This window comes from Rhinoraja longicauda, chromosome 37 (assembly GCF_053455715.1).
Source record: "Rhinoraja longicauda isolate Sanriku21f chromosome 37, sRhiLon1.1, whole genome shotgun sequence".
Lineage (NCBI taxonomy): Eukaryota > Metazoa > Chordata > Chondrichthyes > Rajiformes > Arhynchobatidae > Rhinoraja > Rhinoraja longicauda.
Window position 1 is genome coordinate 7,677,233 of NC_135989.1, and position 24,540 is coordinate 7,701,772.

The window sequence follows — 24,540 nt, forward strand, 5'->3', positions numbered from 1 at the left end:
CTCCAGGTGCGGTCTCACCAGGGCCCGGTACAACTGTAGAAGGACCTCTTTGCTCCTATATTCAACTCCTCTTGTTACAAAGGCCAACATTCCATTGGCTTTCTTCACTGCCTGCTGTACCTGCATGCTTCCTTTCATTGACTGATGCACTAGGACACCCAGATCTCGTTGAACTCCCCCTCCTCCTAACTTGACACCATTCAGATAATAATCTGCCTTTCTATTCTTACTTCCAAAGTGAATAACCTCACACTTATCTACATTAAACTACATTAATATTTTAACAGCTACTCTTATGCAGAGACCCAAAGGGATTGTTGTATAAGATGCCTTCTTTATTAACAGAGCAGATAACATGATACAACTAGAAATGTCTTCTTCTGCTGAGAATTTGTGAGAGCATCAATTATTTCCACAAGATTTGTTCAGCAACTTTAATCCCTGTTGTATTTGAGATAGAGATGCCAGAATCTCTATTAAGGATAGCGGAGTCAGGGGGTATGGGGAGAAGGCAGGAACGGGGTACTGATTGAGAATGATCAGCCATGATCACATTGAATGGCGGTGCTGGCTCGAAGGGCCGAATGGCCTCCTCCTGCACATATTGTCTATAATCAGCTAATAAGCTGAACTTTGGGTTTCTATTCCTTGGTGATCTTCTGACTAGTAGCAGGAAACTATGTTATGGGGAGAGGAAATGTAAGGCGATGTCACAAGTGGAACTAAAAATAATCTTATCGATAGGCTGTCTTCTCCTGATGATGATTTAAGACTTAATTTCAGGAGGAGATGGGTGCATCTCATATTGGAAGTTCTCTCCCATAGAGTTGCTTCCTTTAAACTATATGAGTATTTTAAAATTGCTAATATAATAAATCATTGTTCATAAACAATAGACATCCTGAGATTTCCCATTTCCTTTGTTGCTTAAAAATGTGCTATTTTGATTCCCTTTACTAGACATAAACCTTTTCTCTTTAGCAAATCACAATAACAAGTACTGTGAGGAGAAAGCCTTGTGCAAGAAATATAAAGCATATGACAGAACATTAATGAAATAGATTTGTAAAAATATTCTGCAATATTTTTGTTTAATCAAATATCAAAGATAACATATCATTATGAGTATTTTTTTAATCCAAATTTTGAACTCAAAATCAAATCCAAAGGTCATAGAATAAATTTGAATAACTAGTATGAAGGAAGCAGGCTGTATAGAGATGTGTGGTTAGATTTATAGATTTTCAGAGCTCTATTTAATTACTGGAGCCATTAAAATCGCTGAATTAAAAGTGAAGTCCAGAAGATGCCTGGTCAAAAGATGACTGCTGTTACGCTGAGCTTTGTTTGAGCAACTGTTTTAGATAACTCAGTCATACCATCCTTGCAACTCATATTTCCAGCATTCAGTTACTTTTTTTGACAATTTTAGATGTCTTTCAAGTCATCTTGTTGACATGCTTTTTGTTATTCTGTACCCTTTGCAAACTCTTTCTGCTGGGTCTATATTATGTCATTCATTCGCTCCTGCCCCAACCTATCTCAGAATTATTATTTTTTATATCTCTTTTATACTCTTCCTATTTTAAACGCCTCTCTTTCTGTCCACAGATTCTGACCCAAGTACTTACAATATTTTGATTCAGCTACCTTCAAGGTAATCTTTTGAGAAACACTTCACTGAATGTGGAGCTGCAGGAGCTGTTAGATATTATATAAAGCAGTCTCAAGTTCAGTTACGCAGAAGACAACCCCAGATCAATGAATACTGTGTCCGTTGCAAAAGAAAAGACAAGCACTCAATTTACCAGGCCAACGCATGACTACGATTTTGAAGGATCTCCCAGTGTATGACATAGACTCAGCTAAACAATAGTAATCATGCAAATCACATATTAGGAAGAATGAAGGGCGTTTAGTTCAATAGTACGAGGGGTGCGCGACCCTGGTTCTGAGAGGAGATTATAGAATCTGGGGCTATACTCCTTAAAGTTTGTGTGAATTTAATTGTGGGTTCAAAGTGATGATGGGGTTTGACAGAATTAGAAAGAGAAATTGCTTGCATTGATGAGCCAACTGATTGCCAAAGAAAACACGGTTAAGAATCAGAGGGGATACAAACAGAAATATATTCACATAATGAGGTATGATCTTGATGTGCCTGAAAGGATAGTGTGAGCAGATGGAGTTGCAAATTGGAATTGAACAGGAAAATGTTTAGTAAGAGAAAATAATACAGAGAGAACAATGGGCAGATTGGTCTCCTTCTGTAAAACATTGTATGGTGCTATTAATCCAATCTAAAATAATTATTACTAGCAAGTAAACAGGAATCACCTTTCCTTAATCTATATATGCTAAAGTGTTTCTTGGTTCTTTTTTCACTTAATGTAACCAGTGAAATTAGGTGAATTGAAAGAAACCTGTTGAGATTTTGTTTTTGAAGTACAATTCTCATGCATTGATTGCTTATCAGTAATGTACAGATACTAAATTCATCAAACATCTCAACGTGGTAATGGAAAACATCAACAATGCTCTGGAAAATACATTGTCCAAAGAGACACAATACAGACAAACAAATTTAGTAATGATATTTTTCAAGATTCCCCTTGCAATAATTAAAATCGTTATTATCAGTACAATTAAATAAATAAACTATGCAGTAATCTATTATTTTAAATGTATCTGCAATATCAAAACTAAAACTAAAACAATCTTCTCTCGGCAAAGAACATTTATGAATTTAAGCCATTGCATGAAACAAATAAATTAAAACCTCTACATGAGGGCATTTTTGTCATTATAACTTTCAAAGACTGACACAAAACCAGATAACACTAAAAATATTTACACAGAACACAACAAAACATTTAAAATAGTGACTGTGAAGAAAATTGACAGTTTTCATGATGATAATCTGAATAAAAGGTTTCCTATGTGAAAACTAAATGAATATATTTATCTATTTTGAAGAAGTGTGAACATAGAATATAGAATTCCTGATTTATGTTCCGTGTAATTTTGACAAAATTGCTCCATTGAAGAAAACAAAAAGAGAAGTTATAATTAAGTTACTAAACACAGCCTTTATCAGTGTGGAACAACAATCTTCAATTGACAGCCATAATAGGTACGACAGGCAAACTTTAAACGTTACAAAATATATGTTAAAAAATAAAGGAAATTTGTTTAAATGTGATAAACAATAATTTTCAATGTTAACCAAACTTATTATTACCTCAGGAATTACAACCATTACTTTGGGGAATTTAATGTGGACCTTTTCATTGGAATTAAATGGTTATGAGAAGAATTGTGGTTTCCTCGCAAAAATAATGATGGGTTACGATAAAACAAATAAGAAAAATCTAATTGCATTGGTCAAAAAAACATCAATTAGAAGCTTTTTCATCTATAGTATGAAAGAAACAGTTAGGTATTTTTAAACCAGCAATCTGTTGTGTAGGAGGCCCCACCAGGAGTAGTGGTGAAATCAGATTTCATTGTATTGCCATTCAAATTGGAAAGGAATGAAAGTTTATGTTAAAAATTTGAATGAATTATGAAGCAAAAGCAGGGACATAGCACTTAGTGGATAGTTCTTTCAGCAGACCAGTAATGATGTTGTTCCTTTTGATATACTTTCATATGCCAGTCACCAACAAGAAAACTTTGAAATTGGAAAGATAGACCTTCTGAGACATGAACCGATACTTTGAATTTTTTAAGAAATGTTGACTAGCACCAGCCAAAAAGACATTTGAATAAAAAAACACGTACCTTTAAACCCATAAACAGTAAATGAAACTTACATAGCCACGCAAACTAATGTCAAGAGTAGTTTTAAATAACAAACCCAAAACATAATGAATACTTGGACAATATGGTCACGATGAAGTAAAAAATTAGGGCGACATTAGAGACTGCAGATGGTGGAATCGGGAACAAAACACTGCTGGATGAACTCAATGGGGCAAGCAACATCTGTGCAGTCAAAGGTGTGGCCAACATTTCACGTTGAGACCATGCATCAGGACTGACAGTGTGGAGGGAAGATAGCCAGAATGTAGAAGTGAGAGCGAGGGCGAGACAGCGGCTGGTAACTGAGACAGGGTGTTGAGGAGTTGTTGTCAGGTAGCTGTGGCTTTCAGTAGGTTTATAGTAGATATTGCTGGATTGTTTGTCTCCTAGACTCTACAGGTCTCTCTGGAGACCTGGAAAAGGAAAAGAAGTGTCAGAAATTGTCCAGGTGAATTTGTGTGCAGGTGGAAGATGGCGCCAAGGTTGCTGTGTTCCGTACGCGTGCTGAAAGCAGAACCAATGGAGTCATCGGTGTAACAGAGAAAAGGTAATGGATGGGTGCCAGAGTAGGTTTGGGATGAGGACTGTTCTATATAGCCAAGAAAAAAACATATTTCTCCCACTTTCAGGTAGCCGACACCCATGTTCTTTTCCCATCCCTACCAATACACCCAAGTTCTTTCTCCCTTCATTCACCTTTTCCTCCCTCATTACCGAGACTCATTGCCCTTCTCCGTCTGGTTCCATCTGCCTATCACTCACATACCTATCCACCTTTTTAAATCTGTTGGCCTACCTTTCCCATCCCTTTCTCCTTCTCCACCTGGTTGCATCTGCACAACATCCTTCCTTATCTTGTTATTACTTTCTCAAGCAAAGCATTCTACAAGATTTTGGTTGTGCTTTCCAATTTTTCTGACTTTAACATGCTAAGGATATAAGCTGTCATAAAACAATGACCAAAATAGAGTGATTTGTAATTGAATAATGTTGACAGAACACTTTATTTGAAACGTCTGAAAATAATTCAAAGAACAAGGATACGGATAACACAGCATTGTTGAACTCACATCAAACAAAACATTTTGCAATCAAACATTATAAAGTAATATTATTTCTCTTGCAAACTAAAAATTAATTATTTGTACTTATCATTTAGATAAGCTAAACAGAGGACCAGGCTTCTTTTGAAGCTAACATCATCACTTTATGTAAAATAATTCAAGTAGAGTTTAAGTATGTCACATAGAAGTAGGTATAAGCACTATAGTGCAGTTCCAGAAAAAAATACAGGATATCCGATTTAAACTGGTCAGAAGAGTTCAATTTACCTCACTGAACATTGTGTAAATGAAGCGGAGATTGCATGTATAAGTATCACTGCCTATAATGATGTTCAGCATGATGTGCAATGGATGTTGGAAGTGTGAGCTGTATAGTCTATAAAATAGAAATTTACAGAAGGGAAAATATAAGGATTAGGTAAGTATCATTCCTTCTGCCAGTTATCAGTACTCTAACAGCAGATCCATAGTTTGTAGTGCCCAATTTATATGTAAATTTAGCATGGCAAGTTAAATGTGTCTTCACTAACTTGTTATTTTGTTTTCACTCATCATCCCTAGTTTGAATATTCTTCACATCTAGGTGCTAATAATCAGCAACATCAAATACACAATGTTAAATTGTTATTGCTCTACAACATTTATTCATTAATTTGTTCTCTGCCCTTTTCTAACATTATGGAATTATTGCTCTTCTAACCTCATTTATTGTCATTCAAAAGCAAATAGTTTTTTAAACTTTTGACTGGAGTTAAGATCCCATTTATTTTGCTAGAATCAACTAAATGCAGACGACTTATGGATCCGTTTGCTGACAATGATGTGCCAAAACTACACGTTAGAGAGAGACACCACTGACAAATGGTGAAAACTGTGCTTCTTTGGATTTATCCAAAGACAAAACACAGGCACATACTACTAATCAAGGCGTCAGTCTTGGTCAGATTTGTGACACCCAGCAATCTCCAAAGCCCAGACTCAGTATCCCCTCTTCCAAGTGTTAGTCCCAGGTTCTTGTGCTATCCCAAGTTTCAGTAAGCAACCAGCTCCTCTTTCTCCCAGCTCCCTTCACTTCCTTCTGCTCTCCTCAATGGGCTGTTCTACATTGATAGTCTCTTCAAGGTCTGACCGGCTTTGGTCTTCTTCATCCCACTGCAGTTGGACTAATAGTTGCAACAGCATTGCTTTCACCAATGCATAGCTGTATGCAATGCAGTCAGCAATGAATCAACCAAGTAGAAGAGTTCATAATTGATTGTTCTTGACACCATTAACCCTGGATGATTAGTTTGTACAAGGGTCATTCTTCTCAAGGGTCAGATGACCAATTTATCAGTATTTCTCCATCTTAGCCTTGGTTATCTTTCTTACCATGAAGCTAATGGGGACTTAGGTACCACCAGAGACCAAGGCTAAGATAGAGCGGGCACACTGTCTCTAATCTCATTAAAGGCTGCTTTGTCTGGGTGCAATCATAGGATGTCTATCTTACGTATTTGTAATAGTCACAGGTGGATCCACAAAATAATATCCGACTCAGTATTTTATGACCAATCAATTCCAGACATACTTTGTGAATAGTTTGTTATGCTTAAAAATGAGCAACATTTTCCTTCACTGATCATTTGCTAAACTGATTCCCTCATACGGTATTATTATTCCATCTTGGTGAAAGCAAGTTGCCATACAAAAAATAAAATGTATTTTTTCATATTTTATTTTTTTCATATTTTTCATATTTCAGATATTTCTTCCTCCATTTCCTTAATTTTTTTTCTCTTTTCATTTGCTCTAGAAGCACCACTCTTGACGAGTTCAGTTCTACATGTGCCAAGCACTGCTGATCCCATAGAAGCTGGTACAGGCTAATCCTTGAAGCAAGCAGTGACTTGATATTAATAGTGTTAGCTTTTTACTGTAAAAAATAGATGAGGAGTAATAAGTACCAGTGTGCATTTTGCGATTAGCAGAATAGAAATAGTATTCACAAGGAATGTGATTTTTGCGGTCTTGACATTGTTTTTTTGATATTGGCAATCATCAGCAATCATCTCAAAAAGATCCCCAATATCTAGCAGCCGCAATGACGTCAAGCTAGCTGAACAACATCATATTGAAACATGCCAGGGGGGAAAAGAGAAAATCATTTTTCATAAATGTTCCAAAAAGCCAAATGTTGACAGGAACATAAATATATGATTATGTAGAAGTTCAAATACTATAAATGATTTTTTAATCTACTTTATTTTAAATAGTTATGAGGCAACATAATCCAGTTATTTAGGGATTTTAACAGTTGAAACTTTGCCCGGTGGCAAATATTTCTTAGTACTGCATTCTAATCTCATTTGGAGTTCATGAACTGGAAATTGATATTTTAAAGCAATGACTGCCTGTGGATGGTTGTTGAACCACTGCCAATAATGTTGAGATTTCTGCATTAAACAATGCAGATGCGGAAATCCCAAACTTGCTCCCGGTTTCAGTGAATTACCACAAACACTGATGGTTCTAACATCATTACTGCAAAACCTAGGCTACAGTTTCACAAGTCTGCCAATTCAGCTAACAATGTTAATCACTTACAGAAAACCTTTTGTATTTAACTATTTGGAAGTAAATTTGTGTCCCCTAATTAAGACCCTTTGATATTTTTTATCCATATTACTACAATGTACCAAAATCCAAATCCGAGCAGCCTGCATACAGTTATGCCATTTTTCATTTACAGCGAGAGTAATAGAGAATAGTATCAATTTTAAATGCAAAAGATCATTCTGAAATCTACTTACTAAGAGAATATTTATCCAAATCTGAATTAGCTTTAGATCAGGAATCAAAATAATCCTTTAGTAAAATTTTCAGAATTTGTGGCAACCCCTATCCATTAACTAAATGAACATTGCTAAAACTGTTACCTGATGCATTACTGCTACCTGCTGGACTCCCGGCAGCTGGAGCTGCGGGAACTGGTCCACTTTCGATTGCACATCATTCTGTACTAGAAGCCTCTGCTCAGGAGAAAAGTAATACATTATAGAGAATCCAACTTTAAAAAGCACCGCAAAACATTTATAATATGGTGAAGGGTAATTCAATCATTATTTATATCCAAAGTATGAACTTCCCATACAACACAATTTCCATTGAAAAAAATACACCATATCAAATCTGAGGCCGGCAACTGTTAGTAAACAATTAATCACTGCTACACTCAGGACAATGAATGACAAATGAATACTTACTGTATATTGAAAATATGAAGTGATTTCATGCACTTCATACAGAAGCATCGTTAAAAATGGCAGATTTTTTGCAGTTGGATTACCACTTCGATGTTCTCCAACTATATATTTTACTAAGGCACACTATTCCCTGCAGCAAATTGGTAATATTCTGATCCTATAATGTATGTTAATTTTACACCGTCTGCCAACTTGTAAGGCGGTGGACATTTTCATCCTAATATTTTCATTTCCACTCCAATCCCAGAAGTTCATCCCTAAGTATTCTGATTTGTCAAGAGGAACTACAGATGGGTGGTGTTCTCTGCGGTCACCATGAAGTACATTTGCTATTGGTTAGAAATGTATGGCAATTTTAAAAGGACTACTTTTTCCTTTGATCAATCAGTTACAGTAGGCTACTTTCAGACTATAATGTCAGGAAGTAAATTTGTGTCTTTTTGTGTCCATCTTCGGTTTAAACCAGCATCTGCAGTTCCTTCCTACACAGTACATTTTGGTTGGCCAATAGTTTTATTTTAATTGTAATTTCTAAAAATATAGATGACTACTGCAGCAGCTCTAGAAATACCAATAAGAACCATTTATTGCCCACCACAGGTTGTAAAATGATAGAAACATTAGAACGCACCAACATTGTCTCTCCTTGTCATTCAGGTGCTAACATGATCATCATAAAGACATTGTTTCTTAAGCATAGGCATGACCCTATCAAGTAGTAATCTACATGGAATCCCAAAGCTTGTCCAGGGGAACGAATGAAGTAAAATAAGCAAAGTATTCTTCTTTAGTGTGACTTTGTAACATAAAATATGTACTTAAATTATTTTCTGGATACATTTTCAATGTGCAACAGGCTGAAATTATCAACCTTATTAGCCTCACCATGGCCATCAGGGTGGGGGTAAGACCTCTCCTGATGTGGAAACAACCCAATCCAAGCATAATCAAACTCTAAGCAGTAAATCGCACTCTCTGATGAAAATTTATTGCGTTTGACGCAGAACATGATTAAACAAATAATAAATATTAGCTTTATAAATTTTAAAGAAATTCACAACTCAGGTGGATGTACTTATACGTGATTTGTGAGTTTCAGCAAATAATATGTTGCCAAGGAGTGATCTGGCTATGCACAATAGTGAAGCTGCCGCTCGAGCTTTATATCCCTTCCACTTTTAATTTCCATTAGGTCAAAATGTGACTTTCAACTACAACTCGAGAGTTGAGATTGCAAGTATGAATAATAATAATTCCATCCAAATGGAACAGGCAGCAGCATTCACTATAACCAAAACATTTATTTTCTGCTTCAGAAGAAAGATGTTCCATCTTATGGGAAATGACAAAATAAAGAAAAATCCATTGGAAAAAATTACATAACACTGCAAAAAATGATTTCTCCTCTGGGAGGACACACCCCCAGAAAATAAATTTGTTTTCGCTTTTTTTGACTTTCTGCATTTTATTTCCTCTCCCCAAAACAAATATGTTGCATATATCTTCAATAGCATTTTCAGATTCAGTAGTTGCTTTTCCTTTACTGTCTAATCAGTAGACAGGTGGAATTGAAAAACAATGAATACTGACCTAACCAGCCGTTGTATATTTCTTACTGGTACAGTTTTATCATTATCCTGATTCTGAGTCACTATTTAATGCAAAAATAAAAGCTATTGGGGTATATTTTGCTTCTGATCATTCGTCTAGCACAATAGCATCAGCTGCCCCTTACATTAACTTTCTAAAAACCAATTCCATTGCCATTGGGGCAGCACAGTGGTGCAGACGTAGAGCTGGTGCAATACAGCGCCAAAAACTCGGGTTCAATCCTGACCACGGGTGCTGTCTGTATGGAGTTTGTACGTTCTCCCTGTGACCACATGGGTTTTATCTGGGTGGTCCAGTTTCCTCCCACATTGTAAAGATGTGCAGCTTCGTAGGTTAATTCGCTTCTGTAAATTGTCGCTAATGTGTAGGATAGAAATAGTGCGCGGGTGATCGCTGGTCGGCGCGGACTCGGTGGGCCGAAGGGCCCGTATCCACATGGTATCTCTAAACTAAACTAGACTTAATTGGCAAAAAGTTAAATCATAGCAAGACAAAATAAAATGTAATAAGACTCCATATCAAATGATAAACAAGTCATTCAGGTTGGCTAATGTCTTTTATAGAATATTTAACAAATCAGCAACATTGAAACGTTTATTCATTTCATGAATCATACCGAGTGAAACAGGCCCTTCAACCTGCACCTGCCATGAGGTAACCATTTTACACTAATTTATGAATCGCATCTCATTCTGCCCATGTTATCATCGACTTCCCCCAGATTCAACCATTCACCAAAACATTAGGGGCAATATTGTAAATTTCCCCGGTGTGGGACGAATAAAGGAATATATTAATATATAGTGGACAATTCATCCATCAACCCTCAGGATTTTGTGCAAAGAAACTGCAGTCACTGGAGTAAACCAAGTCCATCATTGGAAGAAGGTGAACATCTCCAAGAGCAACACCTTGAGGTCAGGATCGAAAGTGGATCACTGTGAGCTATTATTCTACGAGTTGCACCATTATGCTGTACGATAAAAAAGTTCAATGTAATTTAGTTTTGATAGAATAGATTAATAAATGAATGCGCGTCTTAAATTATCACTTTGTAATTTCAACCAGGCAAAGAAAGTCCGCAAGTTATAAGGCACCAGCTGGATTATGCATTATGCTTAATTTGCATTTTCCAATCTTTTTCTGTCACATCAATAAAGAACAAAACAAGGTTAAACTGTATTAATGCGACTGTAGAATAATGAATTAATCATGTCTTGAAATTTAAATTGTGCAACAAGAAGAATTATTGAGCACTTTGGCAGTACCAAGCGTTTCACTTGATGAGTGGTTGAGGCATCACAACGATTGCACTATTAGTAGCTCTTTTGTCTCAGTGTCAGAAGGCTGCAAGTTCCGGTTTTTATCTTGATATTTAAACACATCAACATAGGCTGACATTTCTGTGCTGCAATGCACAGTAACAGGGGCTATCTTTAGGATTTGACATTAAGCCGGGGCCCCAGTAGCTCTGTCAAGTGAAATAAAAGACCTCTCTATTGCAAACAAGCAAGTTATCCATGCTGTTGCACACAGATTCTATCTTCTTTGGCATAATCCTAACTAAAAATTGATTAATCAACAATTATCATATTGCCGTTTGAAAGTGCTTACGGAACACAGAACCTCTCCTGCTTTTCCCACAATAGTAATGCACTTCCAAAAGGTCTTAATAGATGTAAAATACTTAGACGTTTCCCAAGATCATGCCCGGTGCGGTATAAAATGACGCAGCTACTGAATCAGGAATTTCAAGTTTAAAATCCTTTCAGTATGTGGGATTCCATCTCTTCAATCAGTAATAAATAAACAGCGATAAAAGTACATGACTTTTGTGGGGGGAACCATAGAATGTCTTCCCTTTAGAACATTTGGAGGAATAAATTGGTCAGAATATTTACTATCTTAATCTGGTCCTCAGTTTTCAAATCATTGTCATACAATTTGGTGCAGAACTGAAATAATTATACTTTTGCCCATGGCCACAGTTGCTTCTCCAGATTCTCCTGGATCTCACTCTAATTTTGTTTTATCTTTTATACACTGTAATGATTCTTAACTTTCTGCAGGATAGATATTTATTTTATCATCATTCATTTTTAGTTTGCTTAATTAATCCGTAGATATTTAGAAATTTGTTTCTAGATTTATTTAGCTTGCCCTTCATTATTCCATTAAACATATTATGTTTGCCTTCTGAATTGTTTCAAAATATTTTGTTCCAATCTCTTTAAATGTTCCTTCATTTTATCAATACAGCTCTTTTAAAAGCATACACTTTGTTCAGAATTTTGATTTCTTGCTCTACAAAATTACTGCCCTGAAAGATGCCATTTCCAGCATGTCATAAACCCACAGGCAAATCAAAAGAAATAAGTCTGCCAACCTTGAACTGTTCACATTAATCATGTCCTGCATAACTTTCAATTTAGTAGGTTCCAAAAAAAGCTCAGAATTCATTTCAAATATCATCTAATATTATTAATTTACACATTTGTCAATCTTGTATCAAATTCAGAGCCAGATGGCGATACCATTTTGCTTATTGCTTTTTATAGAAATATTTGAGAACAAGAGGCAACTTTTCAGGTCCTCAAATTTGCTTTGCTGTTCAATTAGATTGTGTTTGATTTGTACCCCAACCCCTCTTACCCAACTTTATTTAATATTCCTTTGATAAACTGAAATTTCCAATTGCAACATTCCACTGGTTTTTAGGGGAGCGAGATAAGTAAGACTTATTGTAACCTTTGCATGGGAAATTAGGTTCATAATTTAACTCTTGAGTGGTAAATGGATGAGGCTGATGATCTTAACCAAACTCCAAAAACTGTGCAATAAAGATTTTAATTATCACATTTATTAGAAACAACTGAAGATGCATAATAATTTATTGGGCTTCATTTCTGAACCAAATTGGAGAAATTTCCAGTTCTGCTCACTTGAGACTAAAGAAAATAAGTAGTATTTTCTACTACTTATCAAAATCAAAATCAGAAATAAGTGTGAAATTAAATATTTTTGGTGTCTTGGCACTTTTAGAAATGTTGAATGAATTTAATTCCCTGATTTGTGTAGTTAGATAAACCTTGTCTAAATCTCTGTATTTTGAAATACCATTATCAATAAATATGCTCAAGCAAGTTTTATATATCTAATACCAAGCTCTAAATCCTGTAAGGAAATGTTAATCAGTTAGTCGCTCACTGTTCTTTATTCCTCTGGTGCACATCTGCCCTTTGTTTAGGAAAATAACTGCAGATGCTGGTTCAAATCGAAGGTATACACAAAATGCTGGAGTAACTCAACAGGTCAGGCAACATCTTAGGAGAGAAGGAATGGGTGACGTTTCGGGTCAAGACCCTTCTTCGACCCGAAACATCACCCATTTCTTCTCTACTGAGAGGCTGCCTGACCCGCTGAGTTACTCCAGCATTATGTGTCTGCCCTTTGTTAGTAGCCTTCAGCAGGTTTTGCTGTGAACCGTCCAAAACCACAAAATGGAGTCATACATTACCCATTGTTTGGGCATTTTGGATGCTGATTTGCTTCAATTTGACATTAACACACATTAGTGCCTACTTGTCGCCAGAACTTTGTCAATCATGATTTCTTGTTGCCCATTGGAAACACTCAGTGGAGGCAGACAATAACCAGTGCCTACCACTAATTTATTGCCAATGTTGCCACACTGGAATTCAGTGTCACAGCCAATGCATGGAGTATCAAGCACTCGGTACAGATGGATCATCCCCCAACCCGCTTCATTTCTCAGAATCAACAAGTGCAAATAAATTAGCTGGTGACTGTTTTTATTGAATATTTGTCAAGTCAACTGATAATGCTTAAGTGGTATTCTCTCACACTGAAGAATGACAGTGAGTGAATAAAGATATGCCAGGAGGTTCAGCAGGGAGATATATCCATTAAGGGTTTACAGTGAGCAATTTGAACTGCACCTCGACATAGAGTAACACCTACAGCTCTTTAATGGCTTCCTCAGGGACATGCACCTTTATAATGAATGAATGAATGAATGAATGAATAAGTTTATTGGCCAAGTATGTACACATACAAGGAATGTGCCTTGGTGCTCCGCTCGCAAGTAACAACACGAACATACAGTAAACAATTAAGAATAAAGCATAAAACGTTAAAACATTAAGAATACACATTACGATTTAAACATGTGAGTGAAATAAACCAGAGAAAAAAGAGACTACAGACTTTTGGTTATTGAGTAGAGCTACTACTCGCGGAAAAAAAGCTGTTTTTATATCTGGCTGTGGCTGCTTTGACAGTCCGGAGTCGCCTTCCAGAGGGAAGTGCTTCAAAAGGTTTGTGGTCAGGGTGAGAGGGGTCAGAGATGATCTTACCCACTCGCTTTCTGGCCCTTGCAGTGTACAGTTCGTCAATGGGGGAAGGTTGCAGCCAACAACATTCTCAGCTGATTGAACGATTCATTACAGCCTCCGGACATCGTACTTGGTGGCTGACGCCAAACCAGACCATGATGGAGAAGGTGAGGACGGACTCAACGATGGCAGTATTGAATTGGACCATCATTGCCTGTGGCAGATTGTGTTTCCTCAGCTGCCGCAGGAAGTACATCCTCTGTTGGGCCTTTTTGACTGTGGAGTCGATAGTTACCCCCATTTAAGGTCCTTGGAGATGATGGTTCCAAGGAACTTAAATGACTTCACAGATGTGACTGTGGTGTTGTTGATGGTGAGTGGGAGGAGGGGAGGGGGAGCTCTCCTACTTCAGGGATACAGCTACATTACCAAAGGCTATTAGGATCACCACCACCATTAACTTCCAGGTTGAAGCTGCAAATTTCTGTAACATATCAAGATTCAAGAGAGATTCAAGAATGTTTATTTTTGTCATATACACTCATATGAACCAGAACAATCAAATGTTTACTTGCTTGCAGGTTTACAGGCACATTAGATGCAACTACAATAAAAAATAGGAAGACAATAAACTATCTATTCTTATAAGTAAACTAAATTATGGTAGTTCAAACACAAAAGTATATAGAGCAGCCATCGTGGTCCAAAATCTTAGTGCTTCAGTGCTGAGGTAGGATGTGGTTGGTGTTGTGAAGGTTGGTTCAAGAACCTGATGGTTAACAGGAGGAAGCTGCCCTTGAACCTGAAGGTAATGGTTCTCAGGCTCCTGTACCTTGTTCTCAATGGTAGCAGCTAGAAGAAAGCAGGGTGGTCTGGGTCTTTGATGATATTAGCTGACCTTTTGACACAGTGCTTCCTGGAGATCGCTTTGATGGCGGTGGGGTCAGTACCCGTGATGGACCAGGCAATGTCCATTATTTTCTGCAACCTCCATCGTTCTTGAGCATTCAAATTTCCACACCAGGCCATGATGTAACCAGACAGTATGCTCTCCAAAGACACCAGTACAGGTTTGATAGAGAATTTGGCGGCCTACCAATTCTCCTCAAACTTCTGAGATGATAGAAGCATTGGTGAGCTTTCTTGGTGATTGCATCAATGTGCTGGCCCCAGGACCGATCATCAGAGATGTGCATGCCCAGGAACTTGAAGCTGTTGACTCTCTCCACCACCATCCCATCAATGAAGACGGGTGCATGGTCCCTTGACTTTCTCTTCCTAAAGTCAACAATCAGCTCCTCAGTCTTGTAAAAATGAACGCAGGATTTGTTCTGGCACCACTCAACCAGATTATCGATCTCCCCCTGTATTCTGACTCATTGTTACCCATTATTCATCCAATAACAATGATATTGTCAGCAAATTAAAATATTACTCCGCAATTCTCCATACGGTCACATATAATTATAACTTGTCAGACAGAGAACATGGAAAAACAATCTATCCAATCTTTGAGAGCTTTTCAAAGGTGCAGGGTGTATTGACTGCATTTATGTAATCTGCAAATGGCAACTAGAAGGGACTCTGGTCTTACAATATCCATCTGGCACGCAATATTGCCAATACATCATACAAGTTCATGTCTAGTATCCTGGTAGCATTTATGATGCATTTGATCCACATAAGTTAGGTATACCATCTGTATTTTAGTCTCCGTATCAACAAAATAGTTGTTATTGATGACAAGGCCTAATAATTAGCTACATGACTCTTGATTCTGTTGTGCAAATCAAGCACATCTAATACTACGCTGTCTTTCGCCAAGACCATCAGTGTGTTCAAGCAACAATTTTATTACATGAGCCGCTCAAAAAACCCCCAATAGTAATTGGTCGAACAGGAATCAGAGTTGGCGTAGTATGCTTTGCACAACAGAACCTTGCAACCATGAGGATTTAGATATTGCCTCTAGTTATTCAGGGAGCATTAGCATAGGAAGAGATGAAAGGGTGGTTGAGTAGCTGGTGAAGGGAGAATGAAGTGGTGGACAATGAGAAAGCCCTTTCCAATGCTGCTGTCGGGACCAATTCAACAGATTACGCCAAATAACGTTTACATCCATATTTAAGTCCCATCTAATCTGAACAATGGAGTCAACTTTTCAAAGGCCAGACGAGAAAAGATTTAAACTGGGACAGCTGTCTTACACACCAGTTAAACAATTTCCTGAAGATTCAGCAGGTCCTTGGAATATTCCAATTTTCCTCCCTACCAAATCCCCAACATTTCCAACATGCCAATATCTTTCAACTTATTGGTTATTGGTTTCTTATTGCCACATATACTAATATACAGTTTTTGTTTTATTCGTATCATCACACAACTGTTTGCCAATAGCGAGCAAATTTTAGTGCCATGTCATTGGCCTTTGCAAGATCCTTTACAGTGCATGTGTCATGCAGCATGTCACAGCTCAGGAGATGTTCCATAGTCTGAAGGCCCCGTCTGCACCCGCAGTCTGCCGCATCTTTATCCATCGCTACCAACTAATATACAGTGAAAAGCTTTGTATATACCAAAGACTACTTCATCACCTTCATCTATCATCATCTGCTCTGGTTGCAGTTCCTGTACTTTTTACCCTCCTCACAGAGGAGAGTGGGAATGTAATAAAGACTCGGATTGGTTGGTTCTGAGAGGAGAGGGGGGAATGGAGGCTATAAAGGAAGGGGTGGGGAAAATGAAAGATGCATGTAAATGTGTAGGACTAATTATATCAGAATTAATGGGGGGGGGGGGGGGTAGACACTTCCTCCAGGACCTCTTGGCTTGACTCCTTACTCCTTCCCTAGTTTCCTCCCAGTGACAGCCTGAAAGACCCACTGGATTGCTGTAGAAAGAGGACACTTCTCTATCTCCTCCACCAAAGCTTCCAATGCAATGATTTGTAGTCCATTTGCTTTTCGGTCATGCCAAAATTGCAATCACCTCCACAGCGACTTCTCCTACTTACTATAGCAGTAATTCACGTTTTTTTTAGGAGTTGGAATCTAGTTTTAAGCAGTCCATTTCAGATACTAGTTACTTAACATATTTGGGCTACCAGTTGATGCGTTAAGAGACATATTTCTATGAAGCCGCAGCAATATCTAGTTGTTCCCACTCATTTTTCTTAAACTACCGTCTTTCCACTTAAATGTTTAATAGGAATGAAGGAGCTATTTTCCCCTCTAAATTCAATATATGGGACTTTCTACTCAATTCATTATAGGAATGAACCTTCAAGGGGGCATCAGCAAAATAATGTAAGTAGAATCATAGGTTTACAGTGAAAATAACCGACTTGTATATTGTGCTCTGAGGTCACTTCAACATATAAATCCATGGGAAAGCCAACATTCAATGAGATGCAAAATCCTATTCTCTTTAAAGCAGAATTAACATGGAATAGTACCAAACGTTCTGAAAAAAAGGGCTCAGAATTTCCTGGAACATGGAATGAATAGAAGATTAAACCTCTTTCTCCAAAACTGAAGATTCAATGATTGTTAAAGATAAAGGGTAAATTCATCAGATACAAGAAAAAGAAAGAAACATTAAATTAAGAAAACAGGTAAAAGGATTGCATGGGGGTTTATTTGTGATATGAATCTTGTGGATCTCTCCATTTTTGGTTGTGCCATGAAGAAGAAATGGTTGAAACAAACTAATTCTCCACACAGATTTCCACACAGATTTCCTCTCATATAACCCCTACCGATTTATGCTGCAAGTACAATATGGTTTTACAATACACCAGGTTGCGAATCCATCAAAAATATTTAATAAAAAATGTGACAAATGGAAGACAGCTTATAATTAGAGTTTATTTTGAGTTGTACTATTTATTATGAATATATAAAGTGTGACAGTAATCTGGCTCACTTTGGGTTGAACCATTGGCTGCCTTGAACCTTCCTACCATCTGACAGCTTAATCAAAGATCTCAAACATTTCACAGCCAAAAACAATAAATATTTGTGGCAAATCCTTAACAAGGATGCAAGATGAGGTTTAAAATGGGAAAAAAAAGGAGAAAGCATTTTTTGACTTTACACAAGAATTAATGCTATGCAAAATATGAAAGAATGCATTTAAAATTAGGTTGTCCGAGAATTCTGTCCATTATCTTCTACCATTGACTCACCTGCTGCGATGCCTGAACTTGCTGTACCACTTGCGTTGGCACTCCAGATTGTGCCCCAGCTGAGGAAGAGCTGGAATCGGAGCCCGTCTCCGTTGGCCGCATGTTTGCTTCTAAACAGAAACAGTAACAACACGTCAATAATTTATTTTTCTCTTGTGAACAATTAACACTGGACTTCTTAAGCAAAACTTAAAACACTGAGAAACTATGGCAATGATTTGAAGAACATAATATTGCAGAAGCATTTTCTGTTCTGTTTTTAGTTTTATCTTGCATATTACACATACAGTTCACTATGCCAAAGCCTTTTTTTGCTGACTGGATAACAGGCAACAAAAGCTTTTCACTATACCTCGTATAGTAAAATAACTGTAGATGCTGGTTGAAAATCGAAGCTAGACACAAAATGCTGGAGTAACTCAGCGGGTCAGGCAGCATCTCGGGAGAGAAGGAATGGGTGACGTTTCGGGTCGAGACCCTTCTTCAGACTGTACCTCGGTACATGTGACAATAAACTAAACTAACTTCAAAGACTGAACCTGAGCCATGCTTTTAGTTTTGCCTCATCAAACCAGGATAGCATTTAATGAAAGAATAAATATGGAGACAGCACCTGCAGGATATTTTTTATTGAGGTCTACAAGATAGAATAGGCCAACTGGCAAAAGAATGACTCTGAACAGGAAGGAACTGCAGTTGCTGGTTTTCATCGAAGATAGTCACAAAATGCTGGAGTAACTCAACGGGACAGGCAGCATCTATGGAAAAAGGAATGGGTGATGTTTCGGGTCGAGACCCTTCATCAAAATAATTATTCTATAACATTTAAAGAATGTGCTATCTTTTGAAAATGAAACAGTATCAAATTAAATGATTGACTCCTCCTGTAATATAATTAAGCTTCAAGAAATTCAGCAATCACTTTGGCTAAAAGTAACAAGTGATGGCTTTGTTTGTGCCACTTTTGGAAATTCACATTTGCCATCTGGTTAGCAGCAATTAATTTGGTTATTTCATATTTGACTCTGCGTTGGGATCGATAATGAATGGTTTCAAGTTATGCAGCAGCAATATTCCAAATTTTCAGATCTTTGTATAACCCCAAGGTTCCCCTTTGCATCAACACCGGGGGGCTTCAATGCCAGGAGACACCAGGGAGGCCTTCATTGTGTCTGGATGCGTGGGCAGGCTTGCAAGTAAGACTGAAGCACAGGGGACTATGACCCCTCCCCACCACTCCCTCCCTACCATTCCACTCACCAATGTTCAGTAACTAGAAAATAAAGTGGAGGACATACGGCTTTATCCAAGAGACATGAGGGAATGTTATATGCTCTGTTTCACAGAGTCATAGCTCACCCCCAGACTTAGCCATCCAGCCCAAAGGTTTCTCCATCCTTCGCATGGACAGAACGAGGCATTGGGAAAAGGGAAAGGCGGTGGGGTCTGTCTCATGGTGAACTCTGTGGAGCTCAGATAGAGCATTTGCGTCCAACTCCTGCTCTTCACACTTGGAACACCTTGCGGTGAAGTGCCGTCCCTTCTACCTCCCGAGGGAATTCACTTTTATCATCATGACCGTGGTCTACATCCCATCCCAGGTCGAAATTCATCTAGCATGGAGGAAAGAGCACAGCTGAATGTTCAGATTTCCCAAAGGGAGAGCAAGGGATGGAGCGATATGCATGGTGGAATTAGTGGTGGCCGAGGCTGTTTGACACTCTGCTGCTGCAGGGCATGTGCTAGTGGTAGTTAGGGAGTGAGTTCTTCAGGCTGGCTTTGTTGAAGTTCCTGGCTATGAGGGGAAAGGAGCTGGGGTATGCTGCCTGACGATTGTTGACCATGGCGTGTAGCTCCTCCATGCTAGATGAATGTCCCCCCTCCCCAATCTTTGCACATCCCCAATCCTGGACTTTCCACTCCTCATCTTAATTTCATGTTTCATGTATCTTGTTGTGTTTTAAGACTGTCAGCAGATCAATTTCCCTCCTGGGATAAATAAAGTTCTATAGTATCATATCGTATCGTAGAACAGAAGGAAAACAAAAAGAAAAACTCTTCGGTCCACAATGTTTGCGCCGATCACAATGGCAAGGGGCACTAATCTCATCGTCCCTCTTAAATGCCACTATGGTAGGCCTCCATTACCACCCCTGCCACCCCAGGTCGTCACGGTGGCGCAGCGGTAGAGTTGCTGCCTTACAGCGAATGCAGCGCCGGAGACTCCGGTTCGATCCTGACTACTGGTGCTGTACTGTACGGAGTTTGTACGTTCTCCCCGTGACCTGCGTGGGTTTTCTCCGAGATCTTCGGTTTCCTCCCACACTCCAAAGACGCACAGGTTTGTAGTTTAATTGGCTTGGTAAATGTAAAAATTGTCCCTAGTGGGTGTAGGATAATGTTAATGCGCGGGGATCGCTGGGAGGCGCGGACCAGGTGAGCCGAAGGACCTGTTTCTGCGCTGTATCTCTAAAATCTAAAAATCTAAAATTTCAAGCACCCACCACCCTCGGTGTAAAATACTTGCTCCGCACCTCTCCTTTAAATTTGTCCCTCTCACCTTTAAGCTATGCCCTCTAGTCTTTGATATTTCCACCATGGGAAAAAAATTCAGACTGTCTACCTTATCTATGCCTTTCATAATTTTATGTACCACTATCAAGCTCGTCAATAGTCTGAATTATGGTGAGTAGATGGGATTGCAGAGTTTAAATTAAATTAAATCAGCTAAAATCTTTTTAAATGGCAGAGAAGGTACAAGAGGCCAATCGGCCACTTTTTGGTCCTAATTCAGTACAAATGTTTGTACATGAAAATGAATTGAATTGAATTGAATAAATTTTATTAGCCAAATATGTATACATGCAAGGAATTTGCCTTGGTGCATGGAATTTGCCTTGGTGTATGTTGCAAATACTCAACAGATCAAGTAGCATCAGTGCTGAGGTTGATGATTTTTCATCAGATCCTAGGATGTCAGATGCAAAGCTAATGCTTGTTCTCCTCCACAGAAACTTTATGATTTGCAGTTTCCATTTCAGATTCCCCATCATTGCATATGCTGTGGTATTTACATATTGTTTTCCAAAATGTCTTTCATTGTAGGCCACAAATTCCCTATAACGAAGGATACATGAACCTTTTAAACTACATTTAAACAACTATTTGTTTTACTATTCTTCCAATCAAAACAGATAACCACATAATTCCACATAATTTTCTTTATCTGCCAATTTTTTGTGTGTTCCCTTAACCTTTCAACATCCTTTTGCGACCTTTGAGTTCTTCTCACTGCTTGCTTTCCAACCTATCTTGTATCGTCATCAAATTTGGCTACAATACAATCAGTCTTTTCATTTAAGTTACAAATAGAAACATAGAAAAATAAGTGCAGGAGTAGGCTATTCGGCCTTTTGAGCCAGCACCACCATTCAATACGATCATGGCTGATCATCTAAAATCAGTCCCCCGTTCCTGCTTTTTCCCCAAATACAACATCTTCATTGTTATTCCCATATTACCACCTTCCAATACCCACATACATCCCTTACAGCTTCATGTATTAATTTTTATCTGCCCAATGTCTGGTCATATTTAGAAAAACAAGACCGCTGTCATCATATTATTGATCTAATTTTGAAAGCAGTTTTGATCTAGTTTAAAAAATGACACTCTCGTGACATTTCTTTTAAAGCAGAAAGCAGCAAAAAGATAAATTATTAAACATAAAATAAAATAGAACAGTAACATGTCCTTCGACCCACAGTGTATGTGCCGAATACAATGCCAAGATGATTTAATCTCATCTGCCTACACATGATCAATATCCCTCAAATCTCTGCATATCCATGTGTCTGTCTAAAAGCCTTTTAAACACCATTATTGTACCTGCCTCCACCACACCCCTGGCAGCACGTTTAGGCACTCATCACCCTCTTGTTTAAAAACCTGCCCCACATATCTCCTTTAAACTTTGTCACCTTAAACATAAGCCCTCATAAGTCTTTCCAACCCTGGGAAAAAGGTTCTGTGTTTACTTTATCTATGCCTCTCATAACTTTATAAATTTCTATCTCATCTCCCCTCACCCCTCAGTTCTAGAGAAAAAAATCCAAGTCTGTCCAACTTTTCCGTGTAGCTAGTACCTCCAATCCAGGCAGTTTTCTGGTAAAATTATATAGGAATTATTATTTTTTTTTTTTAAGTTAAAAATCTCCACAAATGAAAGCAATACAAACATGCATGTCATATAACAGAAATCTGGGAGGAAATGTTTTTCTAAAAGGCTTTACTTACGTGAAGACATAATCATGATACAAAAATTATCATGACTACACGTTGATTTCTGTAGTGACAAAGACTCCATAACTTCATGAGTTGTTGCTGTGGTTTTGCAACTTCACTGCCTTTTCACGAAGCTTCCGCTTATGTATCCAAGATGGACCTTGGAAACCCAATCTCTCAGTATGACTCAGAGATTTGCCTTATTTGTTTTATCATGAATATCACATTATCAAATTTGATGGAATAATTAAACTTTTTGAAAAAACGTATTTAGGTACAGGTACAAAAGATGGGGGTGTTGCCTTTTTGTTGAGGGACAACATCACGGCAATACTTAGAAAATAAAATCCTGGTTAATCACACAGTGAGGCTACACGGGTGGAATTCATAAATAAAGGGGTGATCGCTTTGATGGGATTGTACCATAGACCCACCTGTTGTACTATAGTGTTGTAGAACAGGGAGACTTAGGTTGCAGGTACATAGTTTCATGAAGGTGGCAACACAAGTGGACAAGATGGTGAAGGTGTCATTTTGCATGCTTGCCTTTATTGGTCAGGGTATTGAATGCAAGAGCTGGGATGTCATGTTACAGCTGTACAGGCCATTCCTAAGGCCACATTTGGAGTACTATGTGCACTTCTGGTTGGAAGGATGTCATGAAACAAGAAAGGGTGCAATAAAGAGGATGTTACCAGGTAAGGCTTTGAGTTATAAGGAGAGGCTGGGTCTTTTCTCTCTGAAGTACAAGAGACTAAAGGTGACTTTGCAGGGGTATATAAAATCATGAGGGGCATAGATAAGGTGAATGGCCACAGTCTTTTCAAAAACTGGTGGGCATAGGTTTAAGGCGAGAGGGGAGAGAGGAATGATTTAAAAAGGCACCCGAAGGACAACATTTTCATGCAGAGGGTGGTGTGTACACAGAATGAGCTGCTGGAGGAAGTGGTAGAACATTATGCCACTTAAAAGACACTTAGACAGGTATATGGGCAGGAGAGGGCGGCACGGTAGCGCAGCGGTAGAGTTGCTGCTTTACAGCGAATGCAGCGCCGGAGACTCAGGTTCGATCCTGACTACGGGTGCTGCACTGTAAGGAGTTTGTACGTTCTCCCCGTGACCTGCGTGGGTTTTCTCCGAGATCTTCGGTTTCCTCCCACACTCCAAAGACGTACAGGTAAATGTAAAAATTGTCCCTAAATTGTGTAGGATAATGTTAATGTACGGGGATCGCTGGGCGGCACGGACTTGGAGGGCCGAAAAGGTCTGTTTCCGGCTGTATATATATGATATGATATGATATGATATGAGAGGTTAGGAGGACATGAACCATGCCAGTGAGACTAGCTTGGTTATGCAACTTCTGCATTGATAAGGAAGGCCGAAGGTCCTATTTCCATGCTCTACAGCTCAATGATTCAAAGACTCTAGCCTTGACTGGATCTGCACAAGGTTCTTAGCCCATAACAATATAACCAATAAATACAACTTTCCTCTGGTTTTCACTCCAACTTTACTCTTATCACTAAAGAAATGTATATAAATGTATATTATAGCAACTGTGATGAAATGTTCAACAATAACTTATACTGTATTTCCAGAAGTCCTTCCATCAACTTTGGAAAACTGGGGAAAGCTTTGTCAAATGGTTCACAATACAAGCAGTATCTCCCCAAAAGCATAAGGTGGATAATTAAGTATGATGACTGATCTAAAGTAACATGCCACAACCCATTTTGATCATCCAGAATTGTAAAAACTTCAGCACCATGTTGGCATGTACCTATATCTTCAGTCACTACCAGAGAATATTCTCTTTTAATAGTTCTATTCTAGCCTTCAGGGTTCAAAAATATACACAATGATCCATTCGTCTTAGATTTTGTTACTTTGAACTGATCTTAGCAGTCAGTGTTGATAATGGAACCAAAATATCTTGTCCAACCAGACCATCTCATGTTTCTTTCAGCATATCCCTCAAAGCTTCTGAC

At 38.3% G+C, this 24,540-nt stretch overlaps 1 protein-coding gene across 6 annotated transcripts in view; it reads right to left on the bottom strand.

Moving 5' to 3' along the window:
- Window positions 1-24,540, bottom strand: part of rfx1a (regulatory factor X, 1a (influences HLA class II expression)) — a 90,777-nt gene that overhangs the window by 42,685 nt on the left and 23,552 nt on the right. For 4 of the 6 annotated variants that reach the window (XM_078429235.1, XM_078429239.1, XM_078429237.1 and 1 more), the window contains 2 exons: window positions 18,266-18,375; window positions 7,787-7,879 (listed from right to left, as the gene is read on the bottom strand). In XM_078429235.1, coding sequence (XP_078285361.1) covers window positions 7,787-7,879; window positions 18,266-18,375 — 203 coding nt within the window. The remainder of the gene's footprint in view (window positions 1-7,786; window positions 7,880-18,265; window positions 18,376-24,540) is intronic. The other 2 variants (XM_078429240.1, XM_078429238.1) reach the window with 1 other exon arrangement.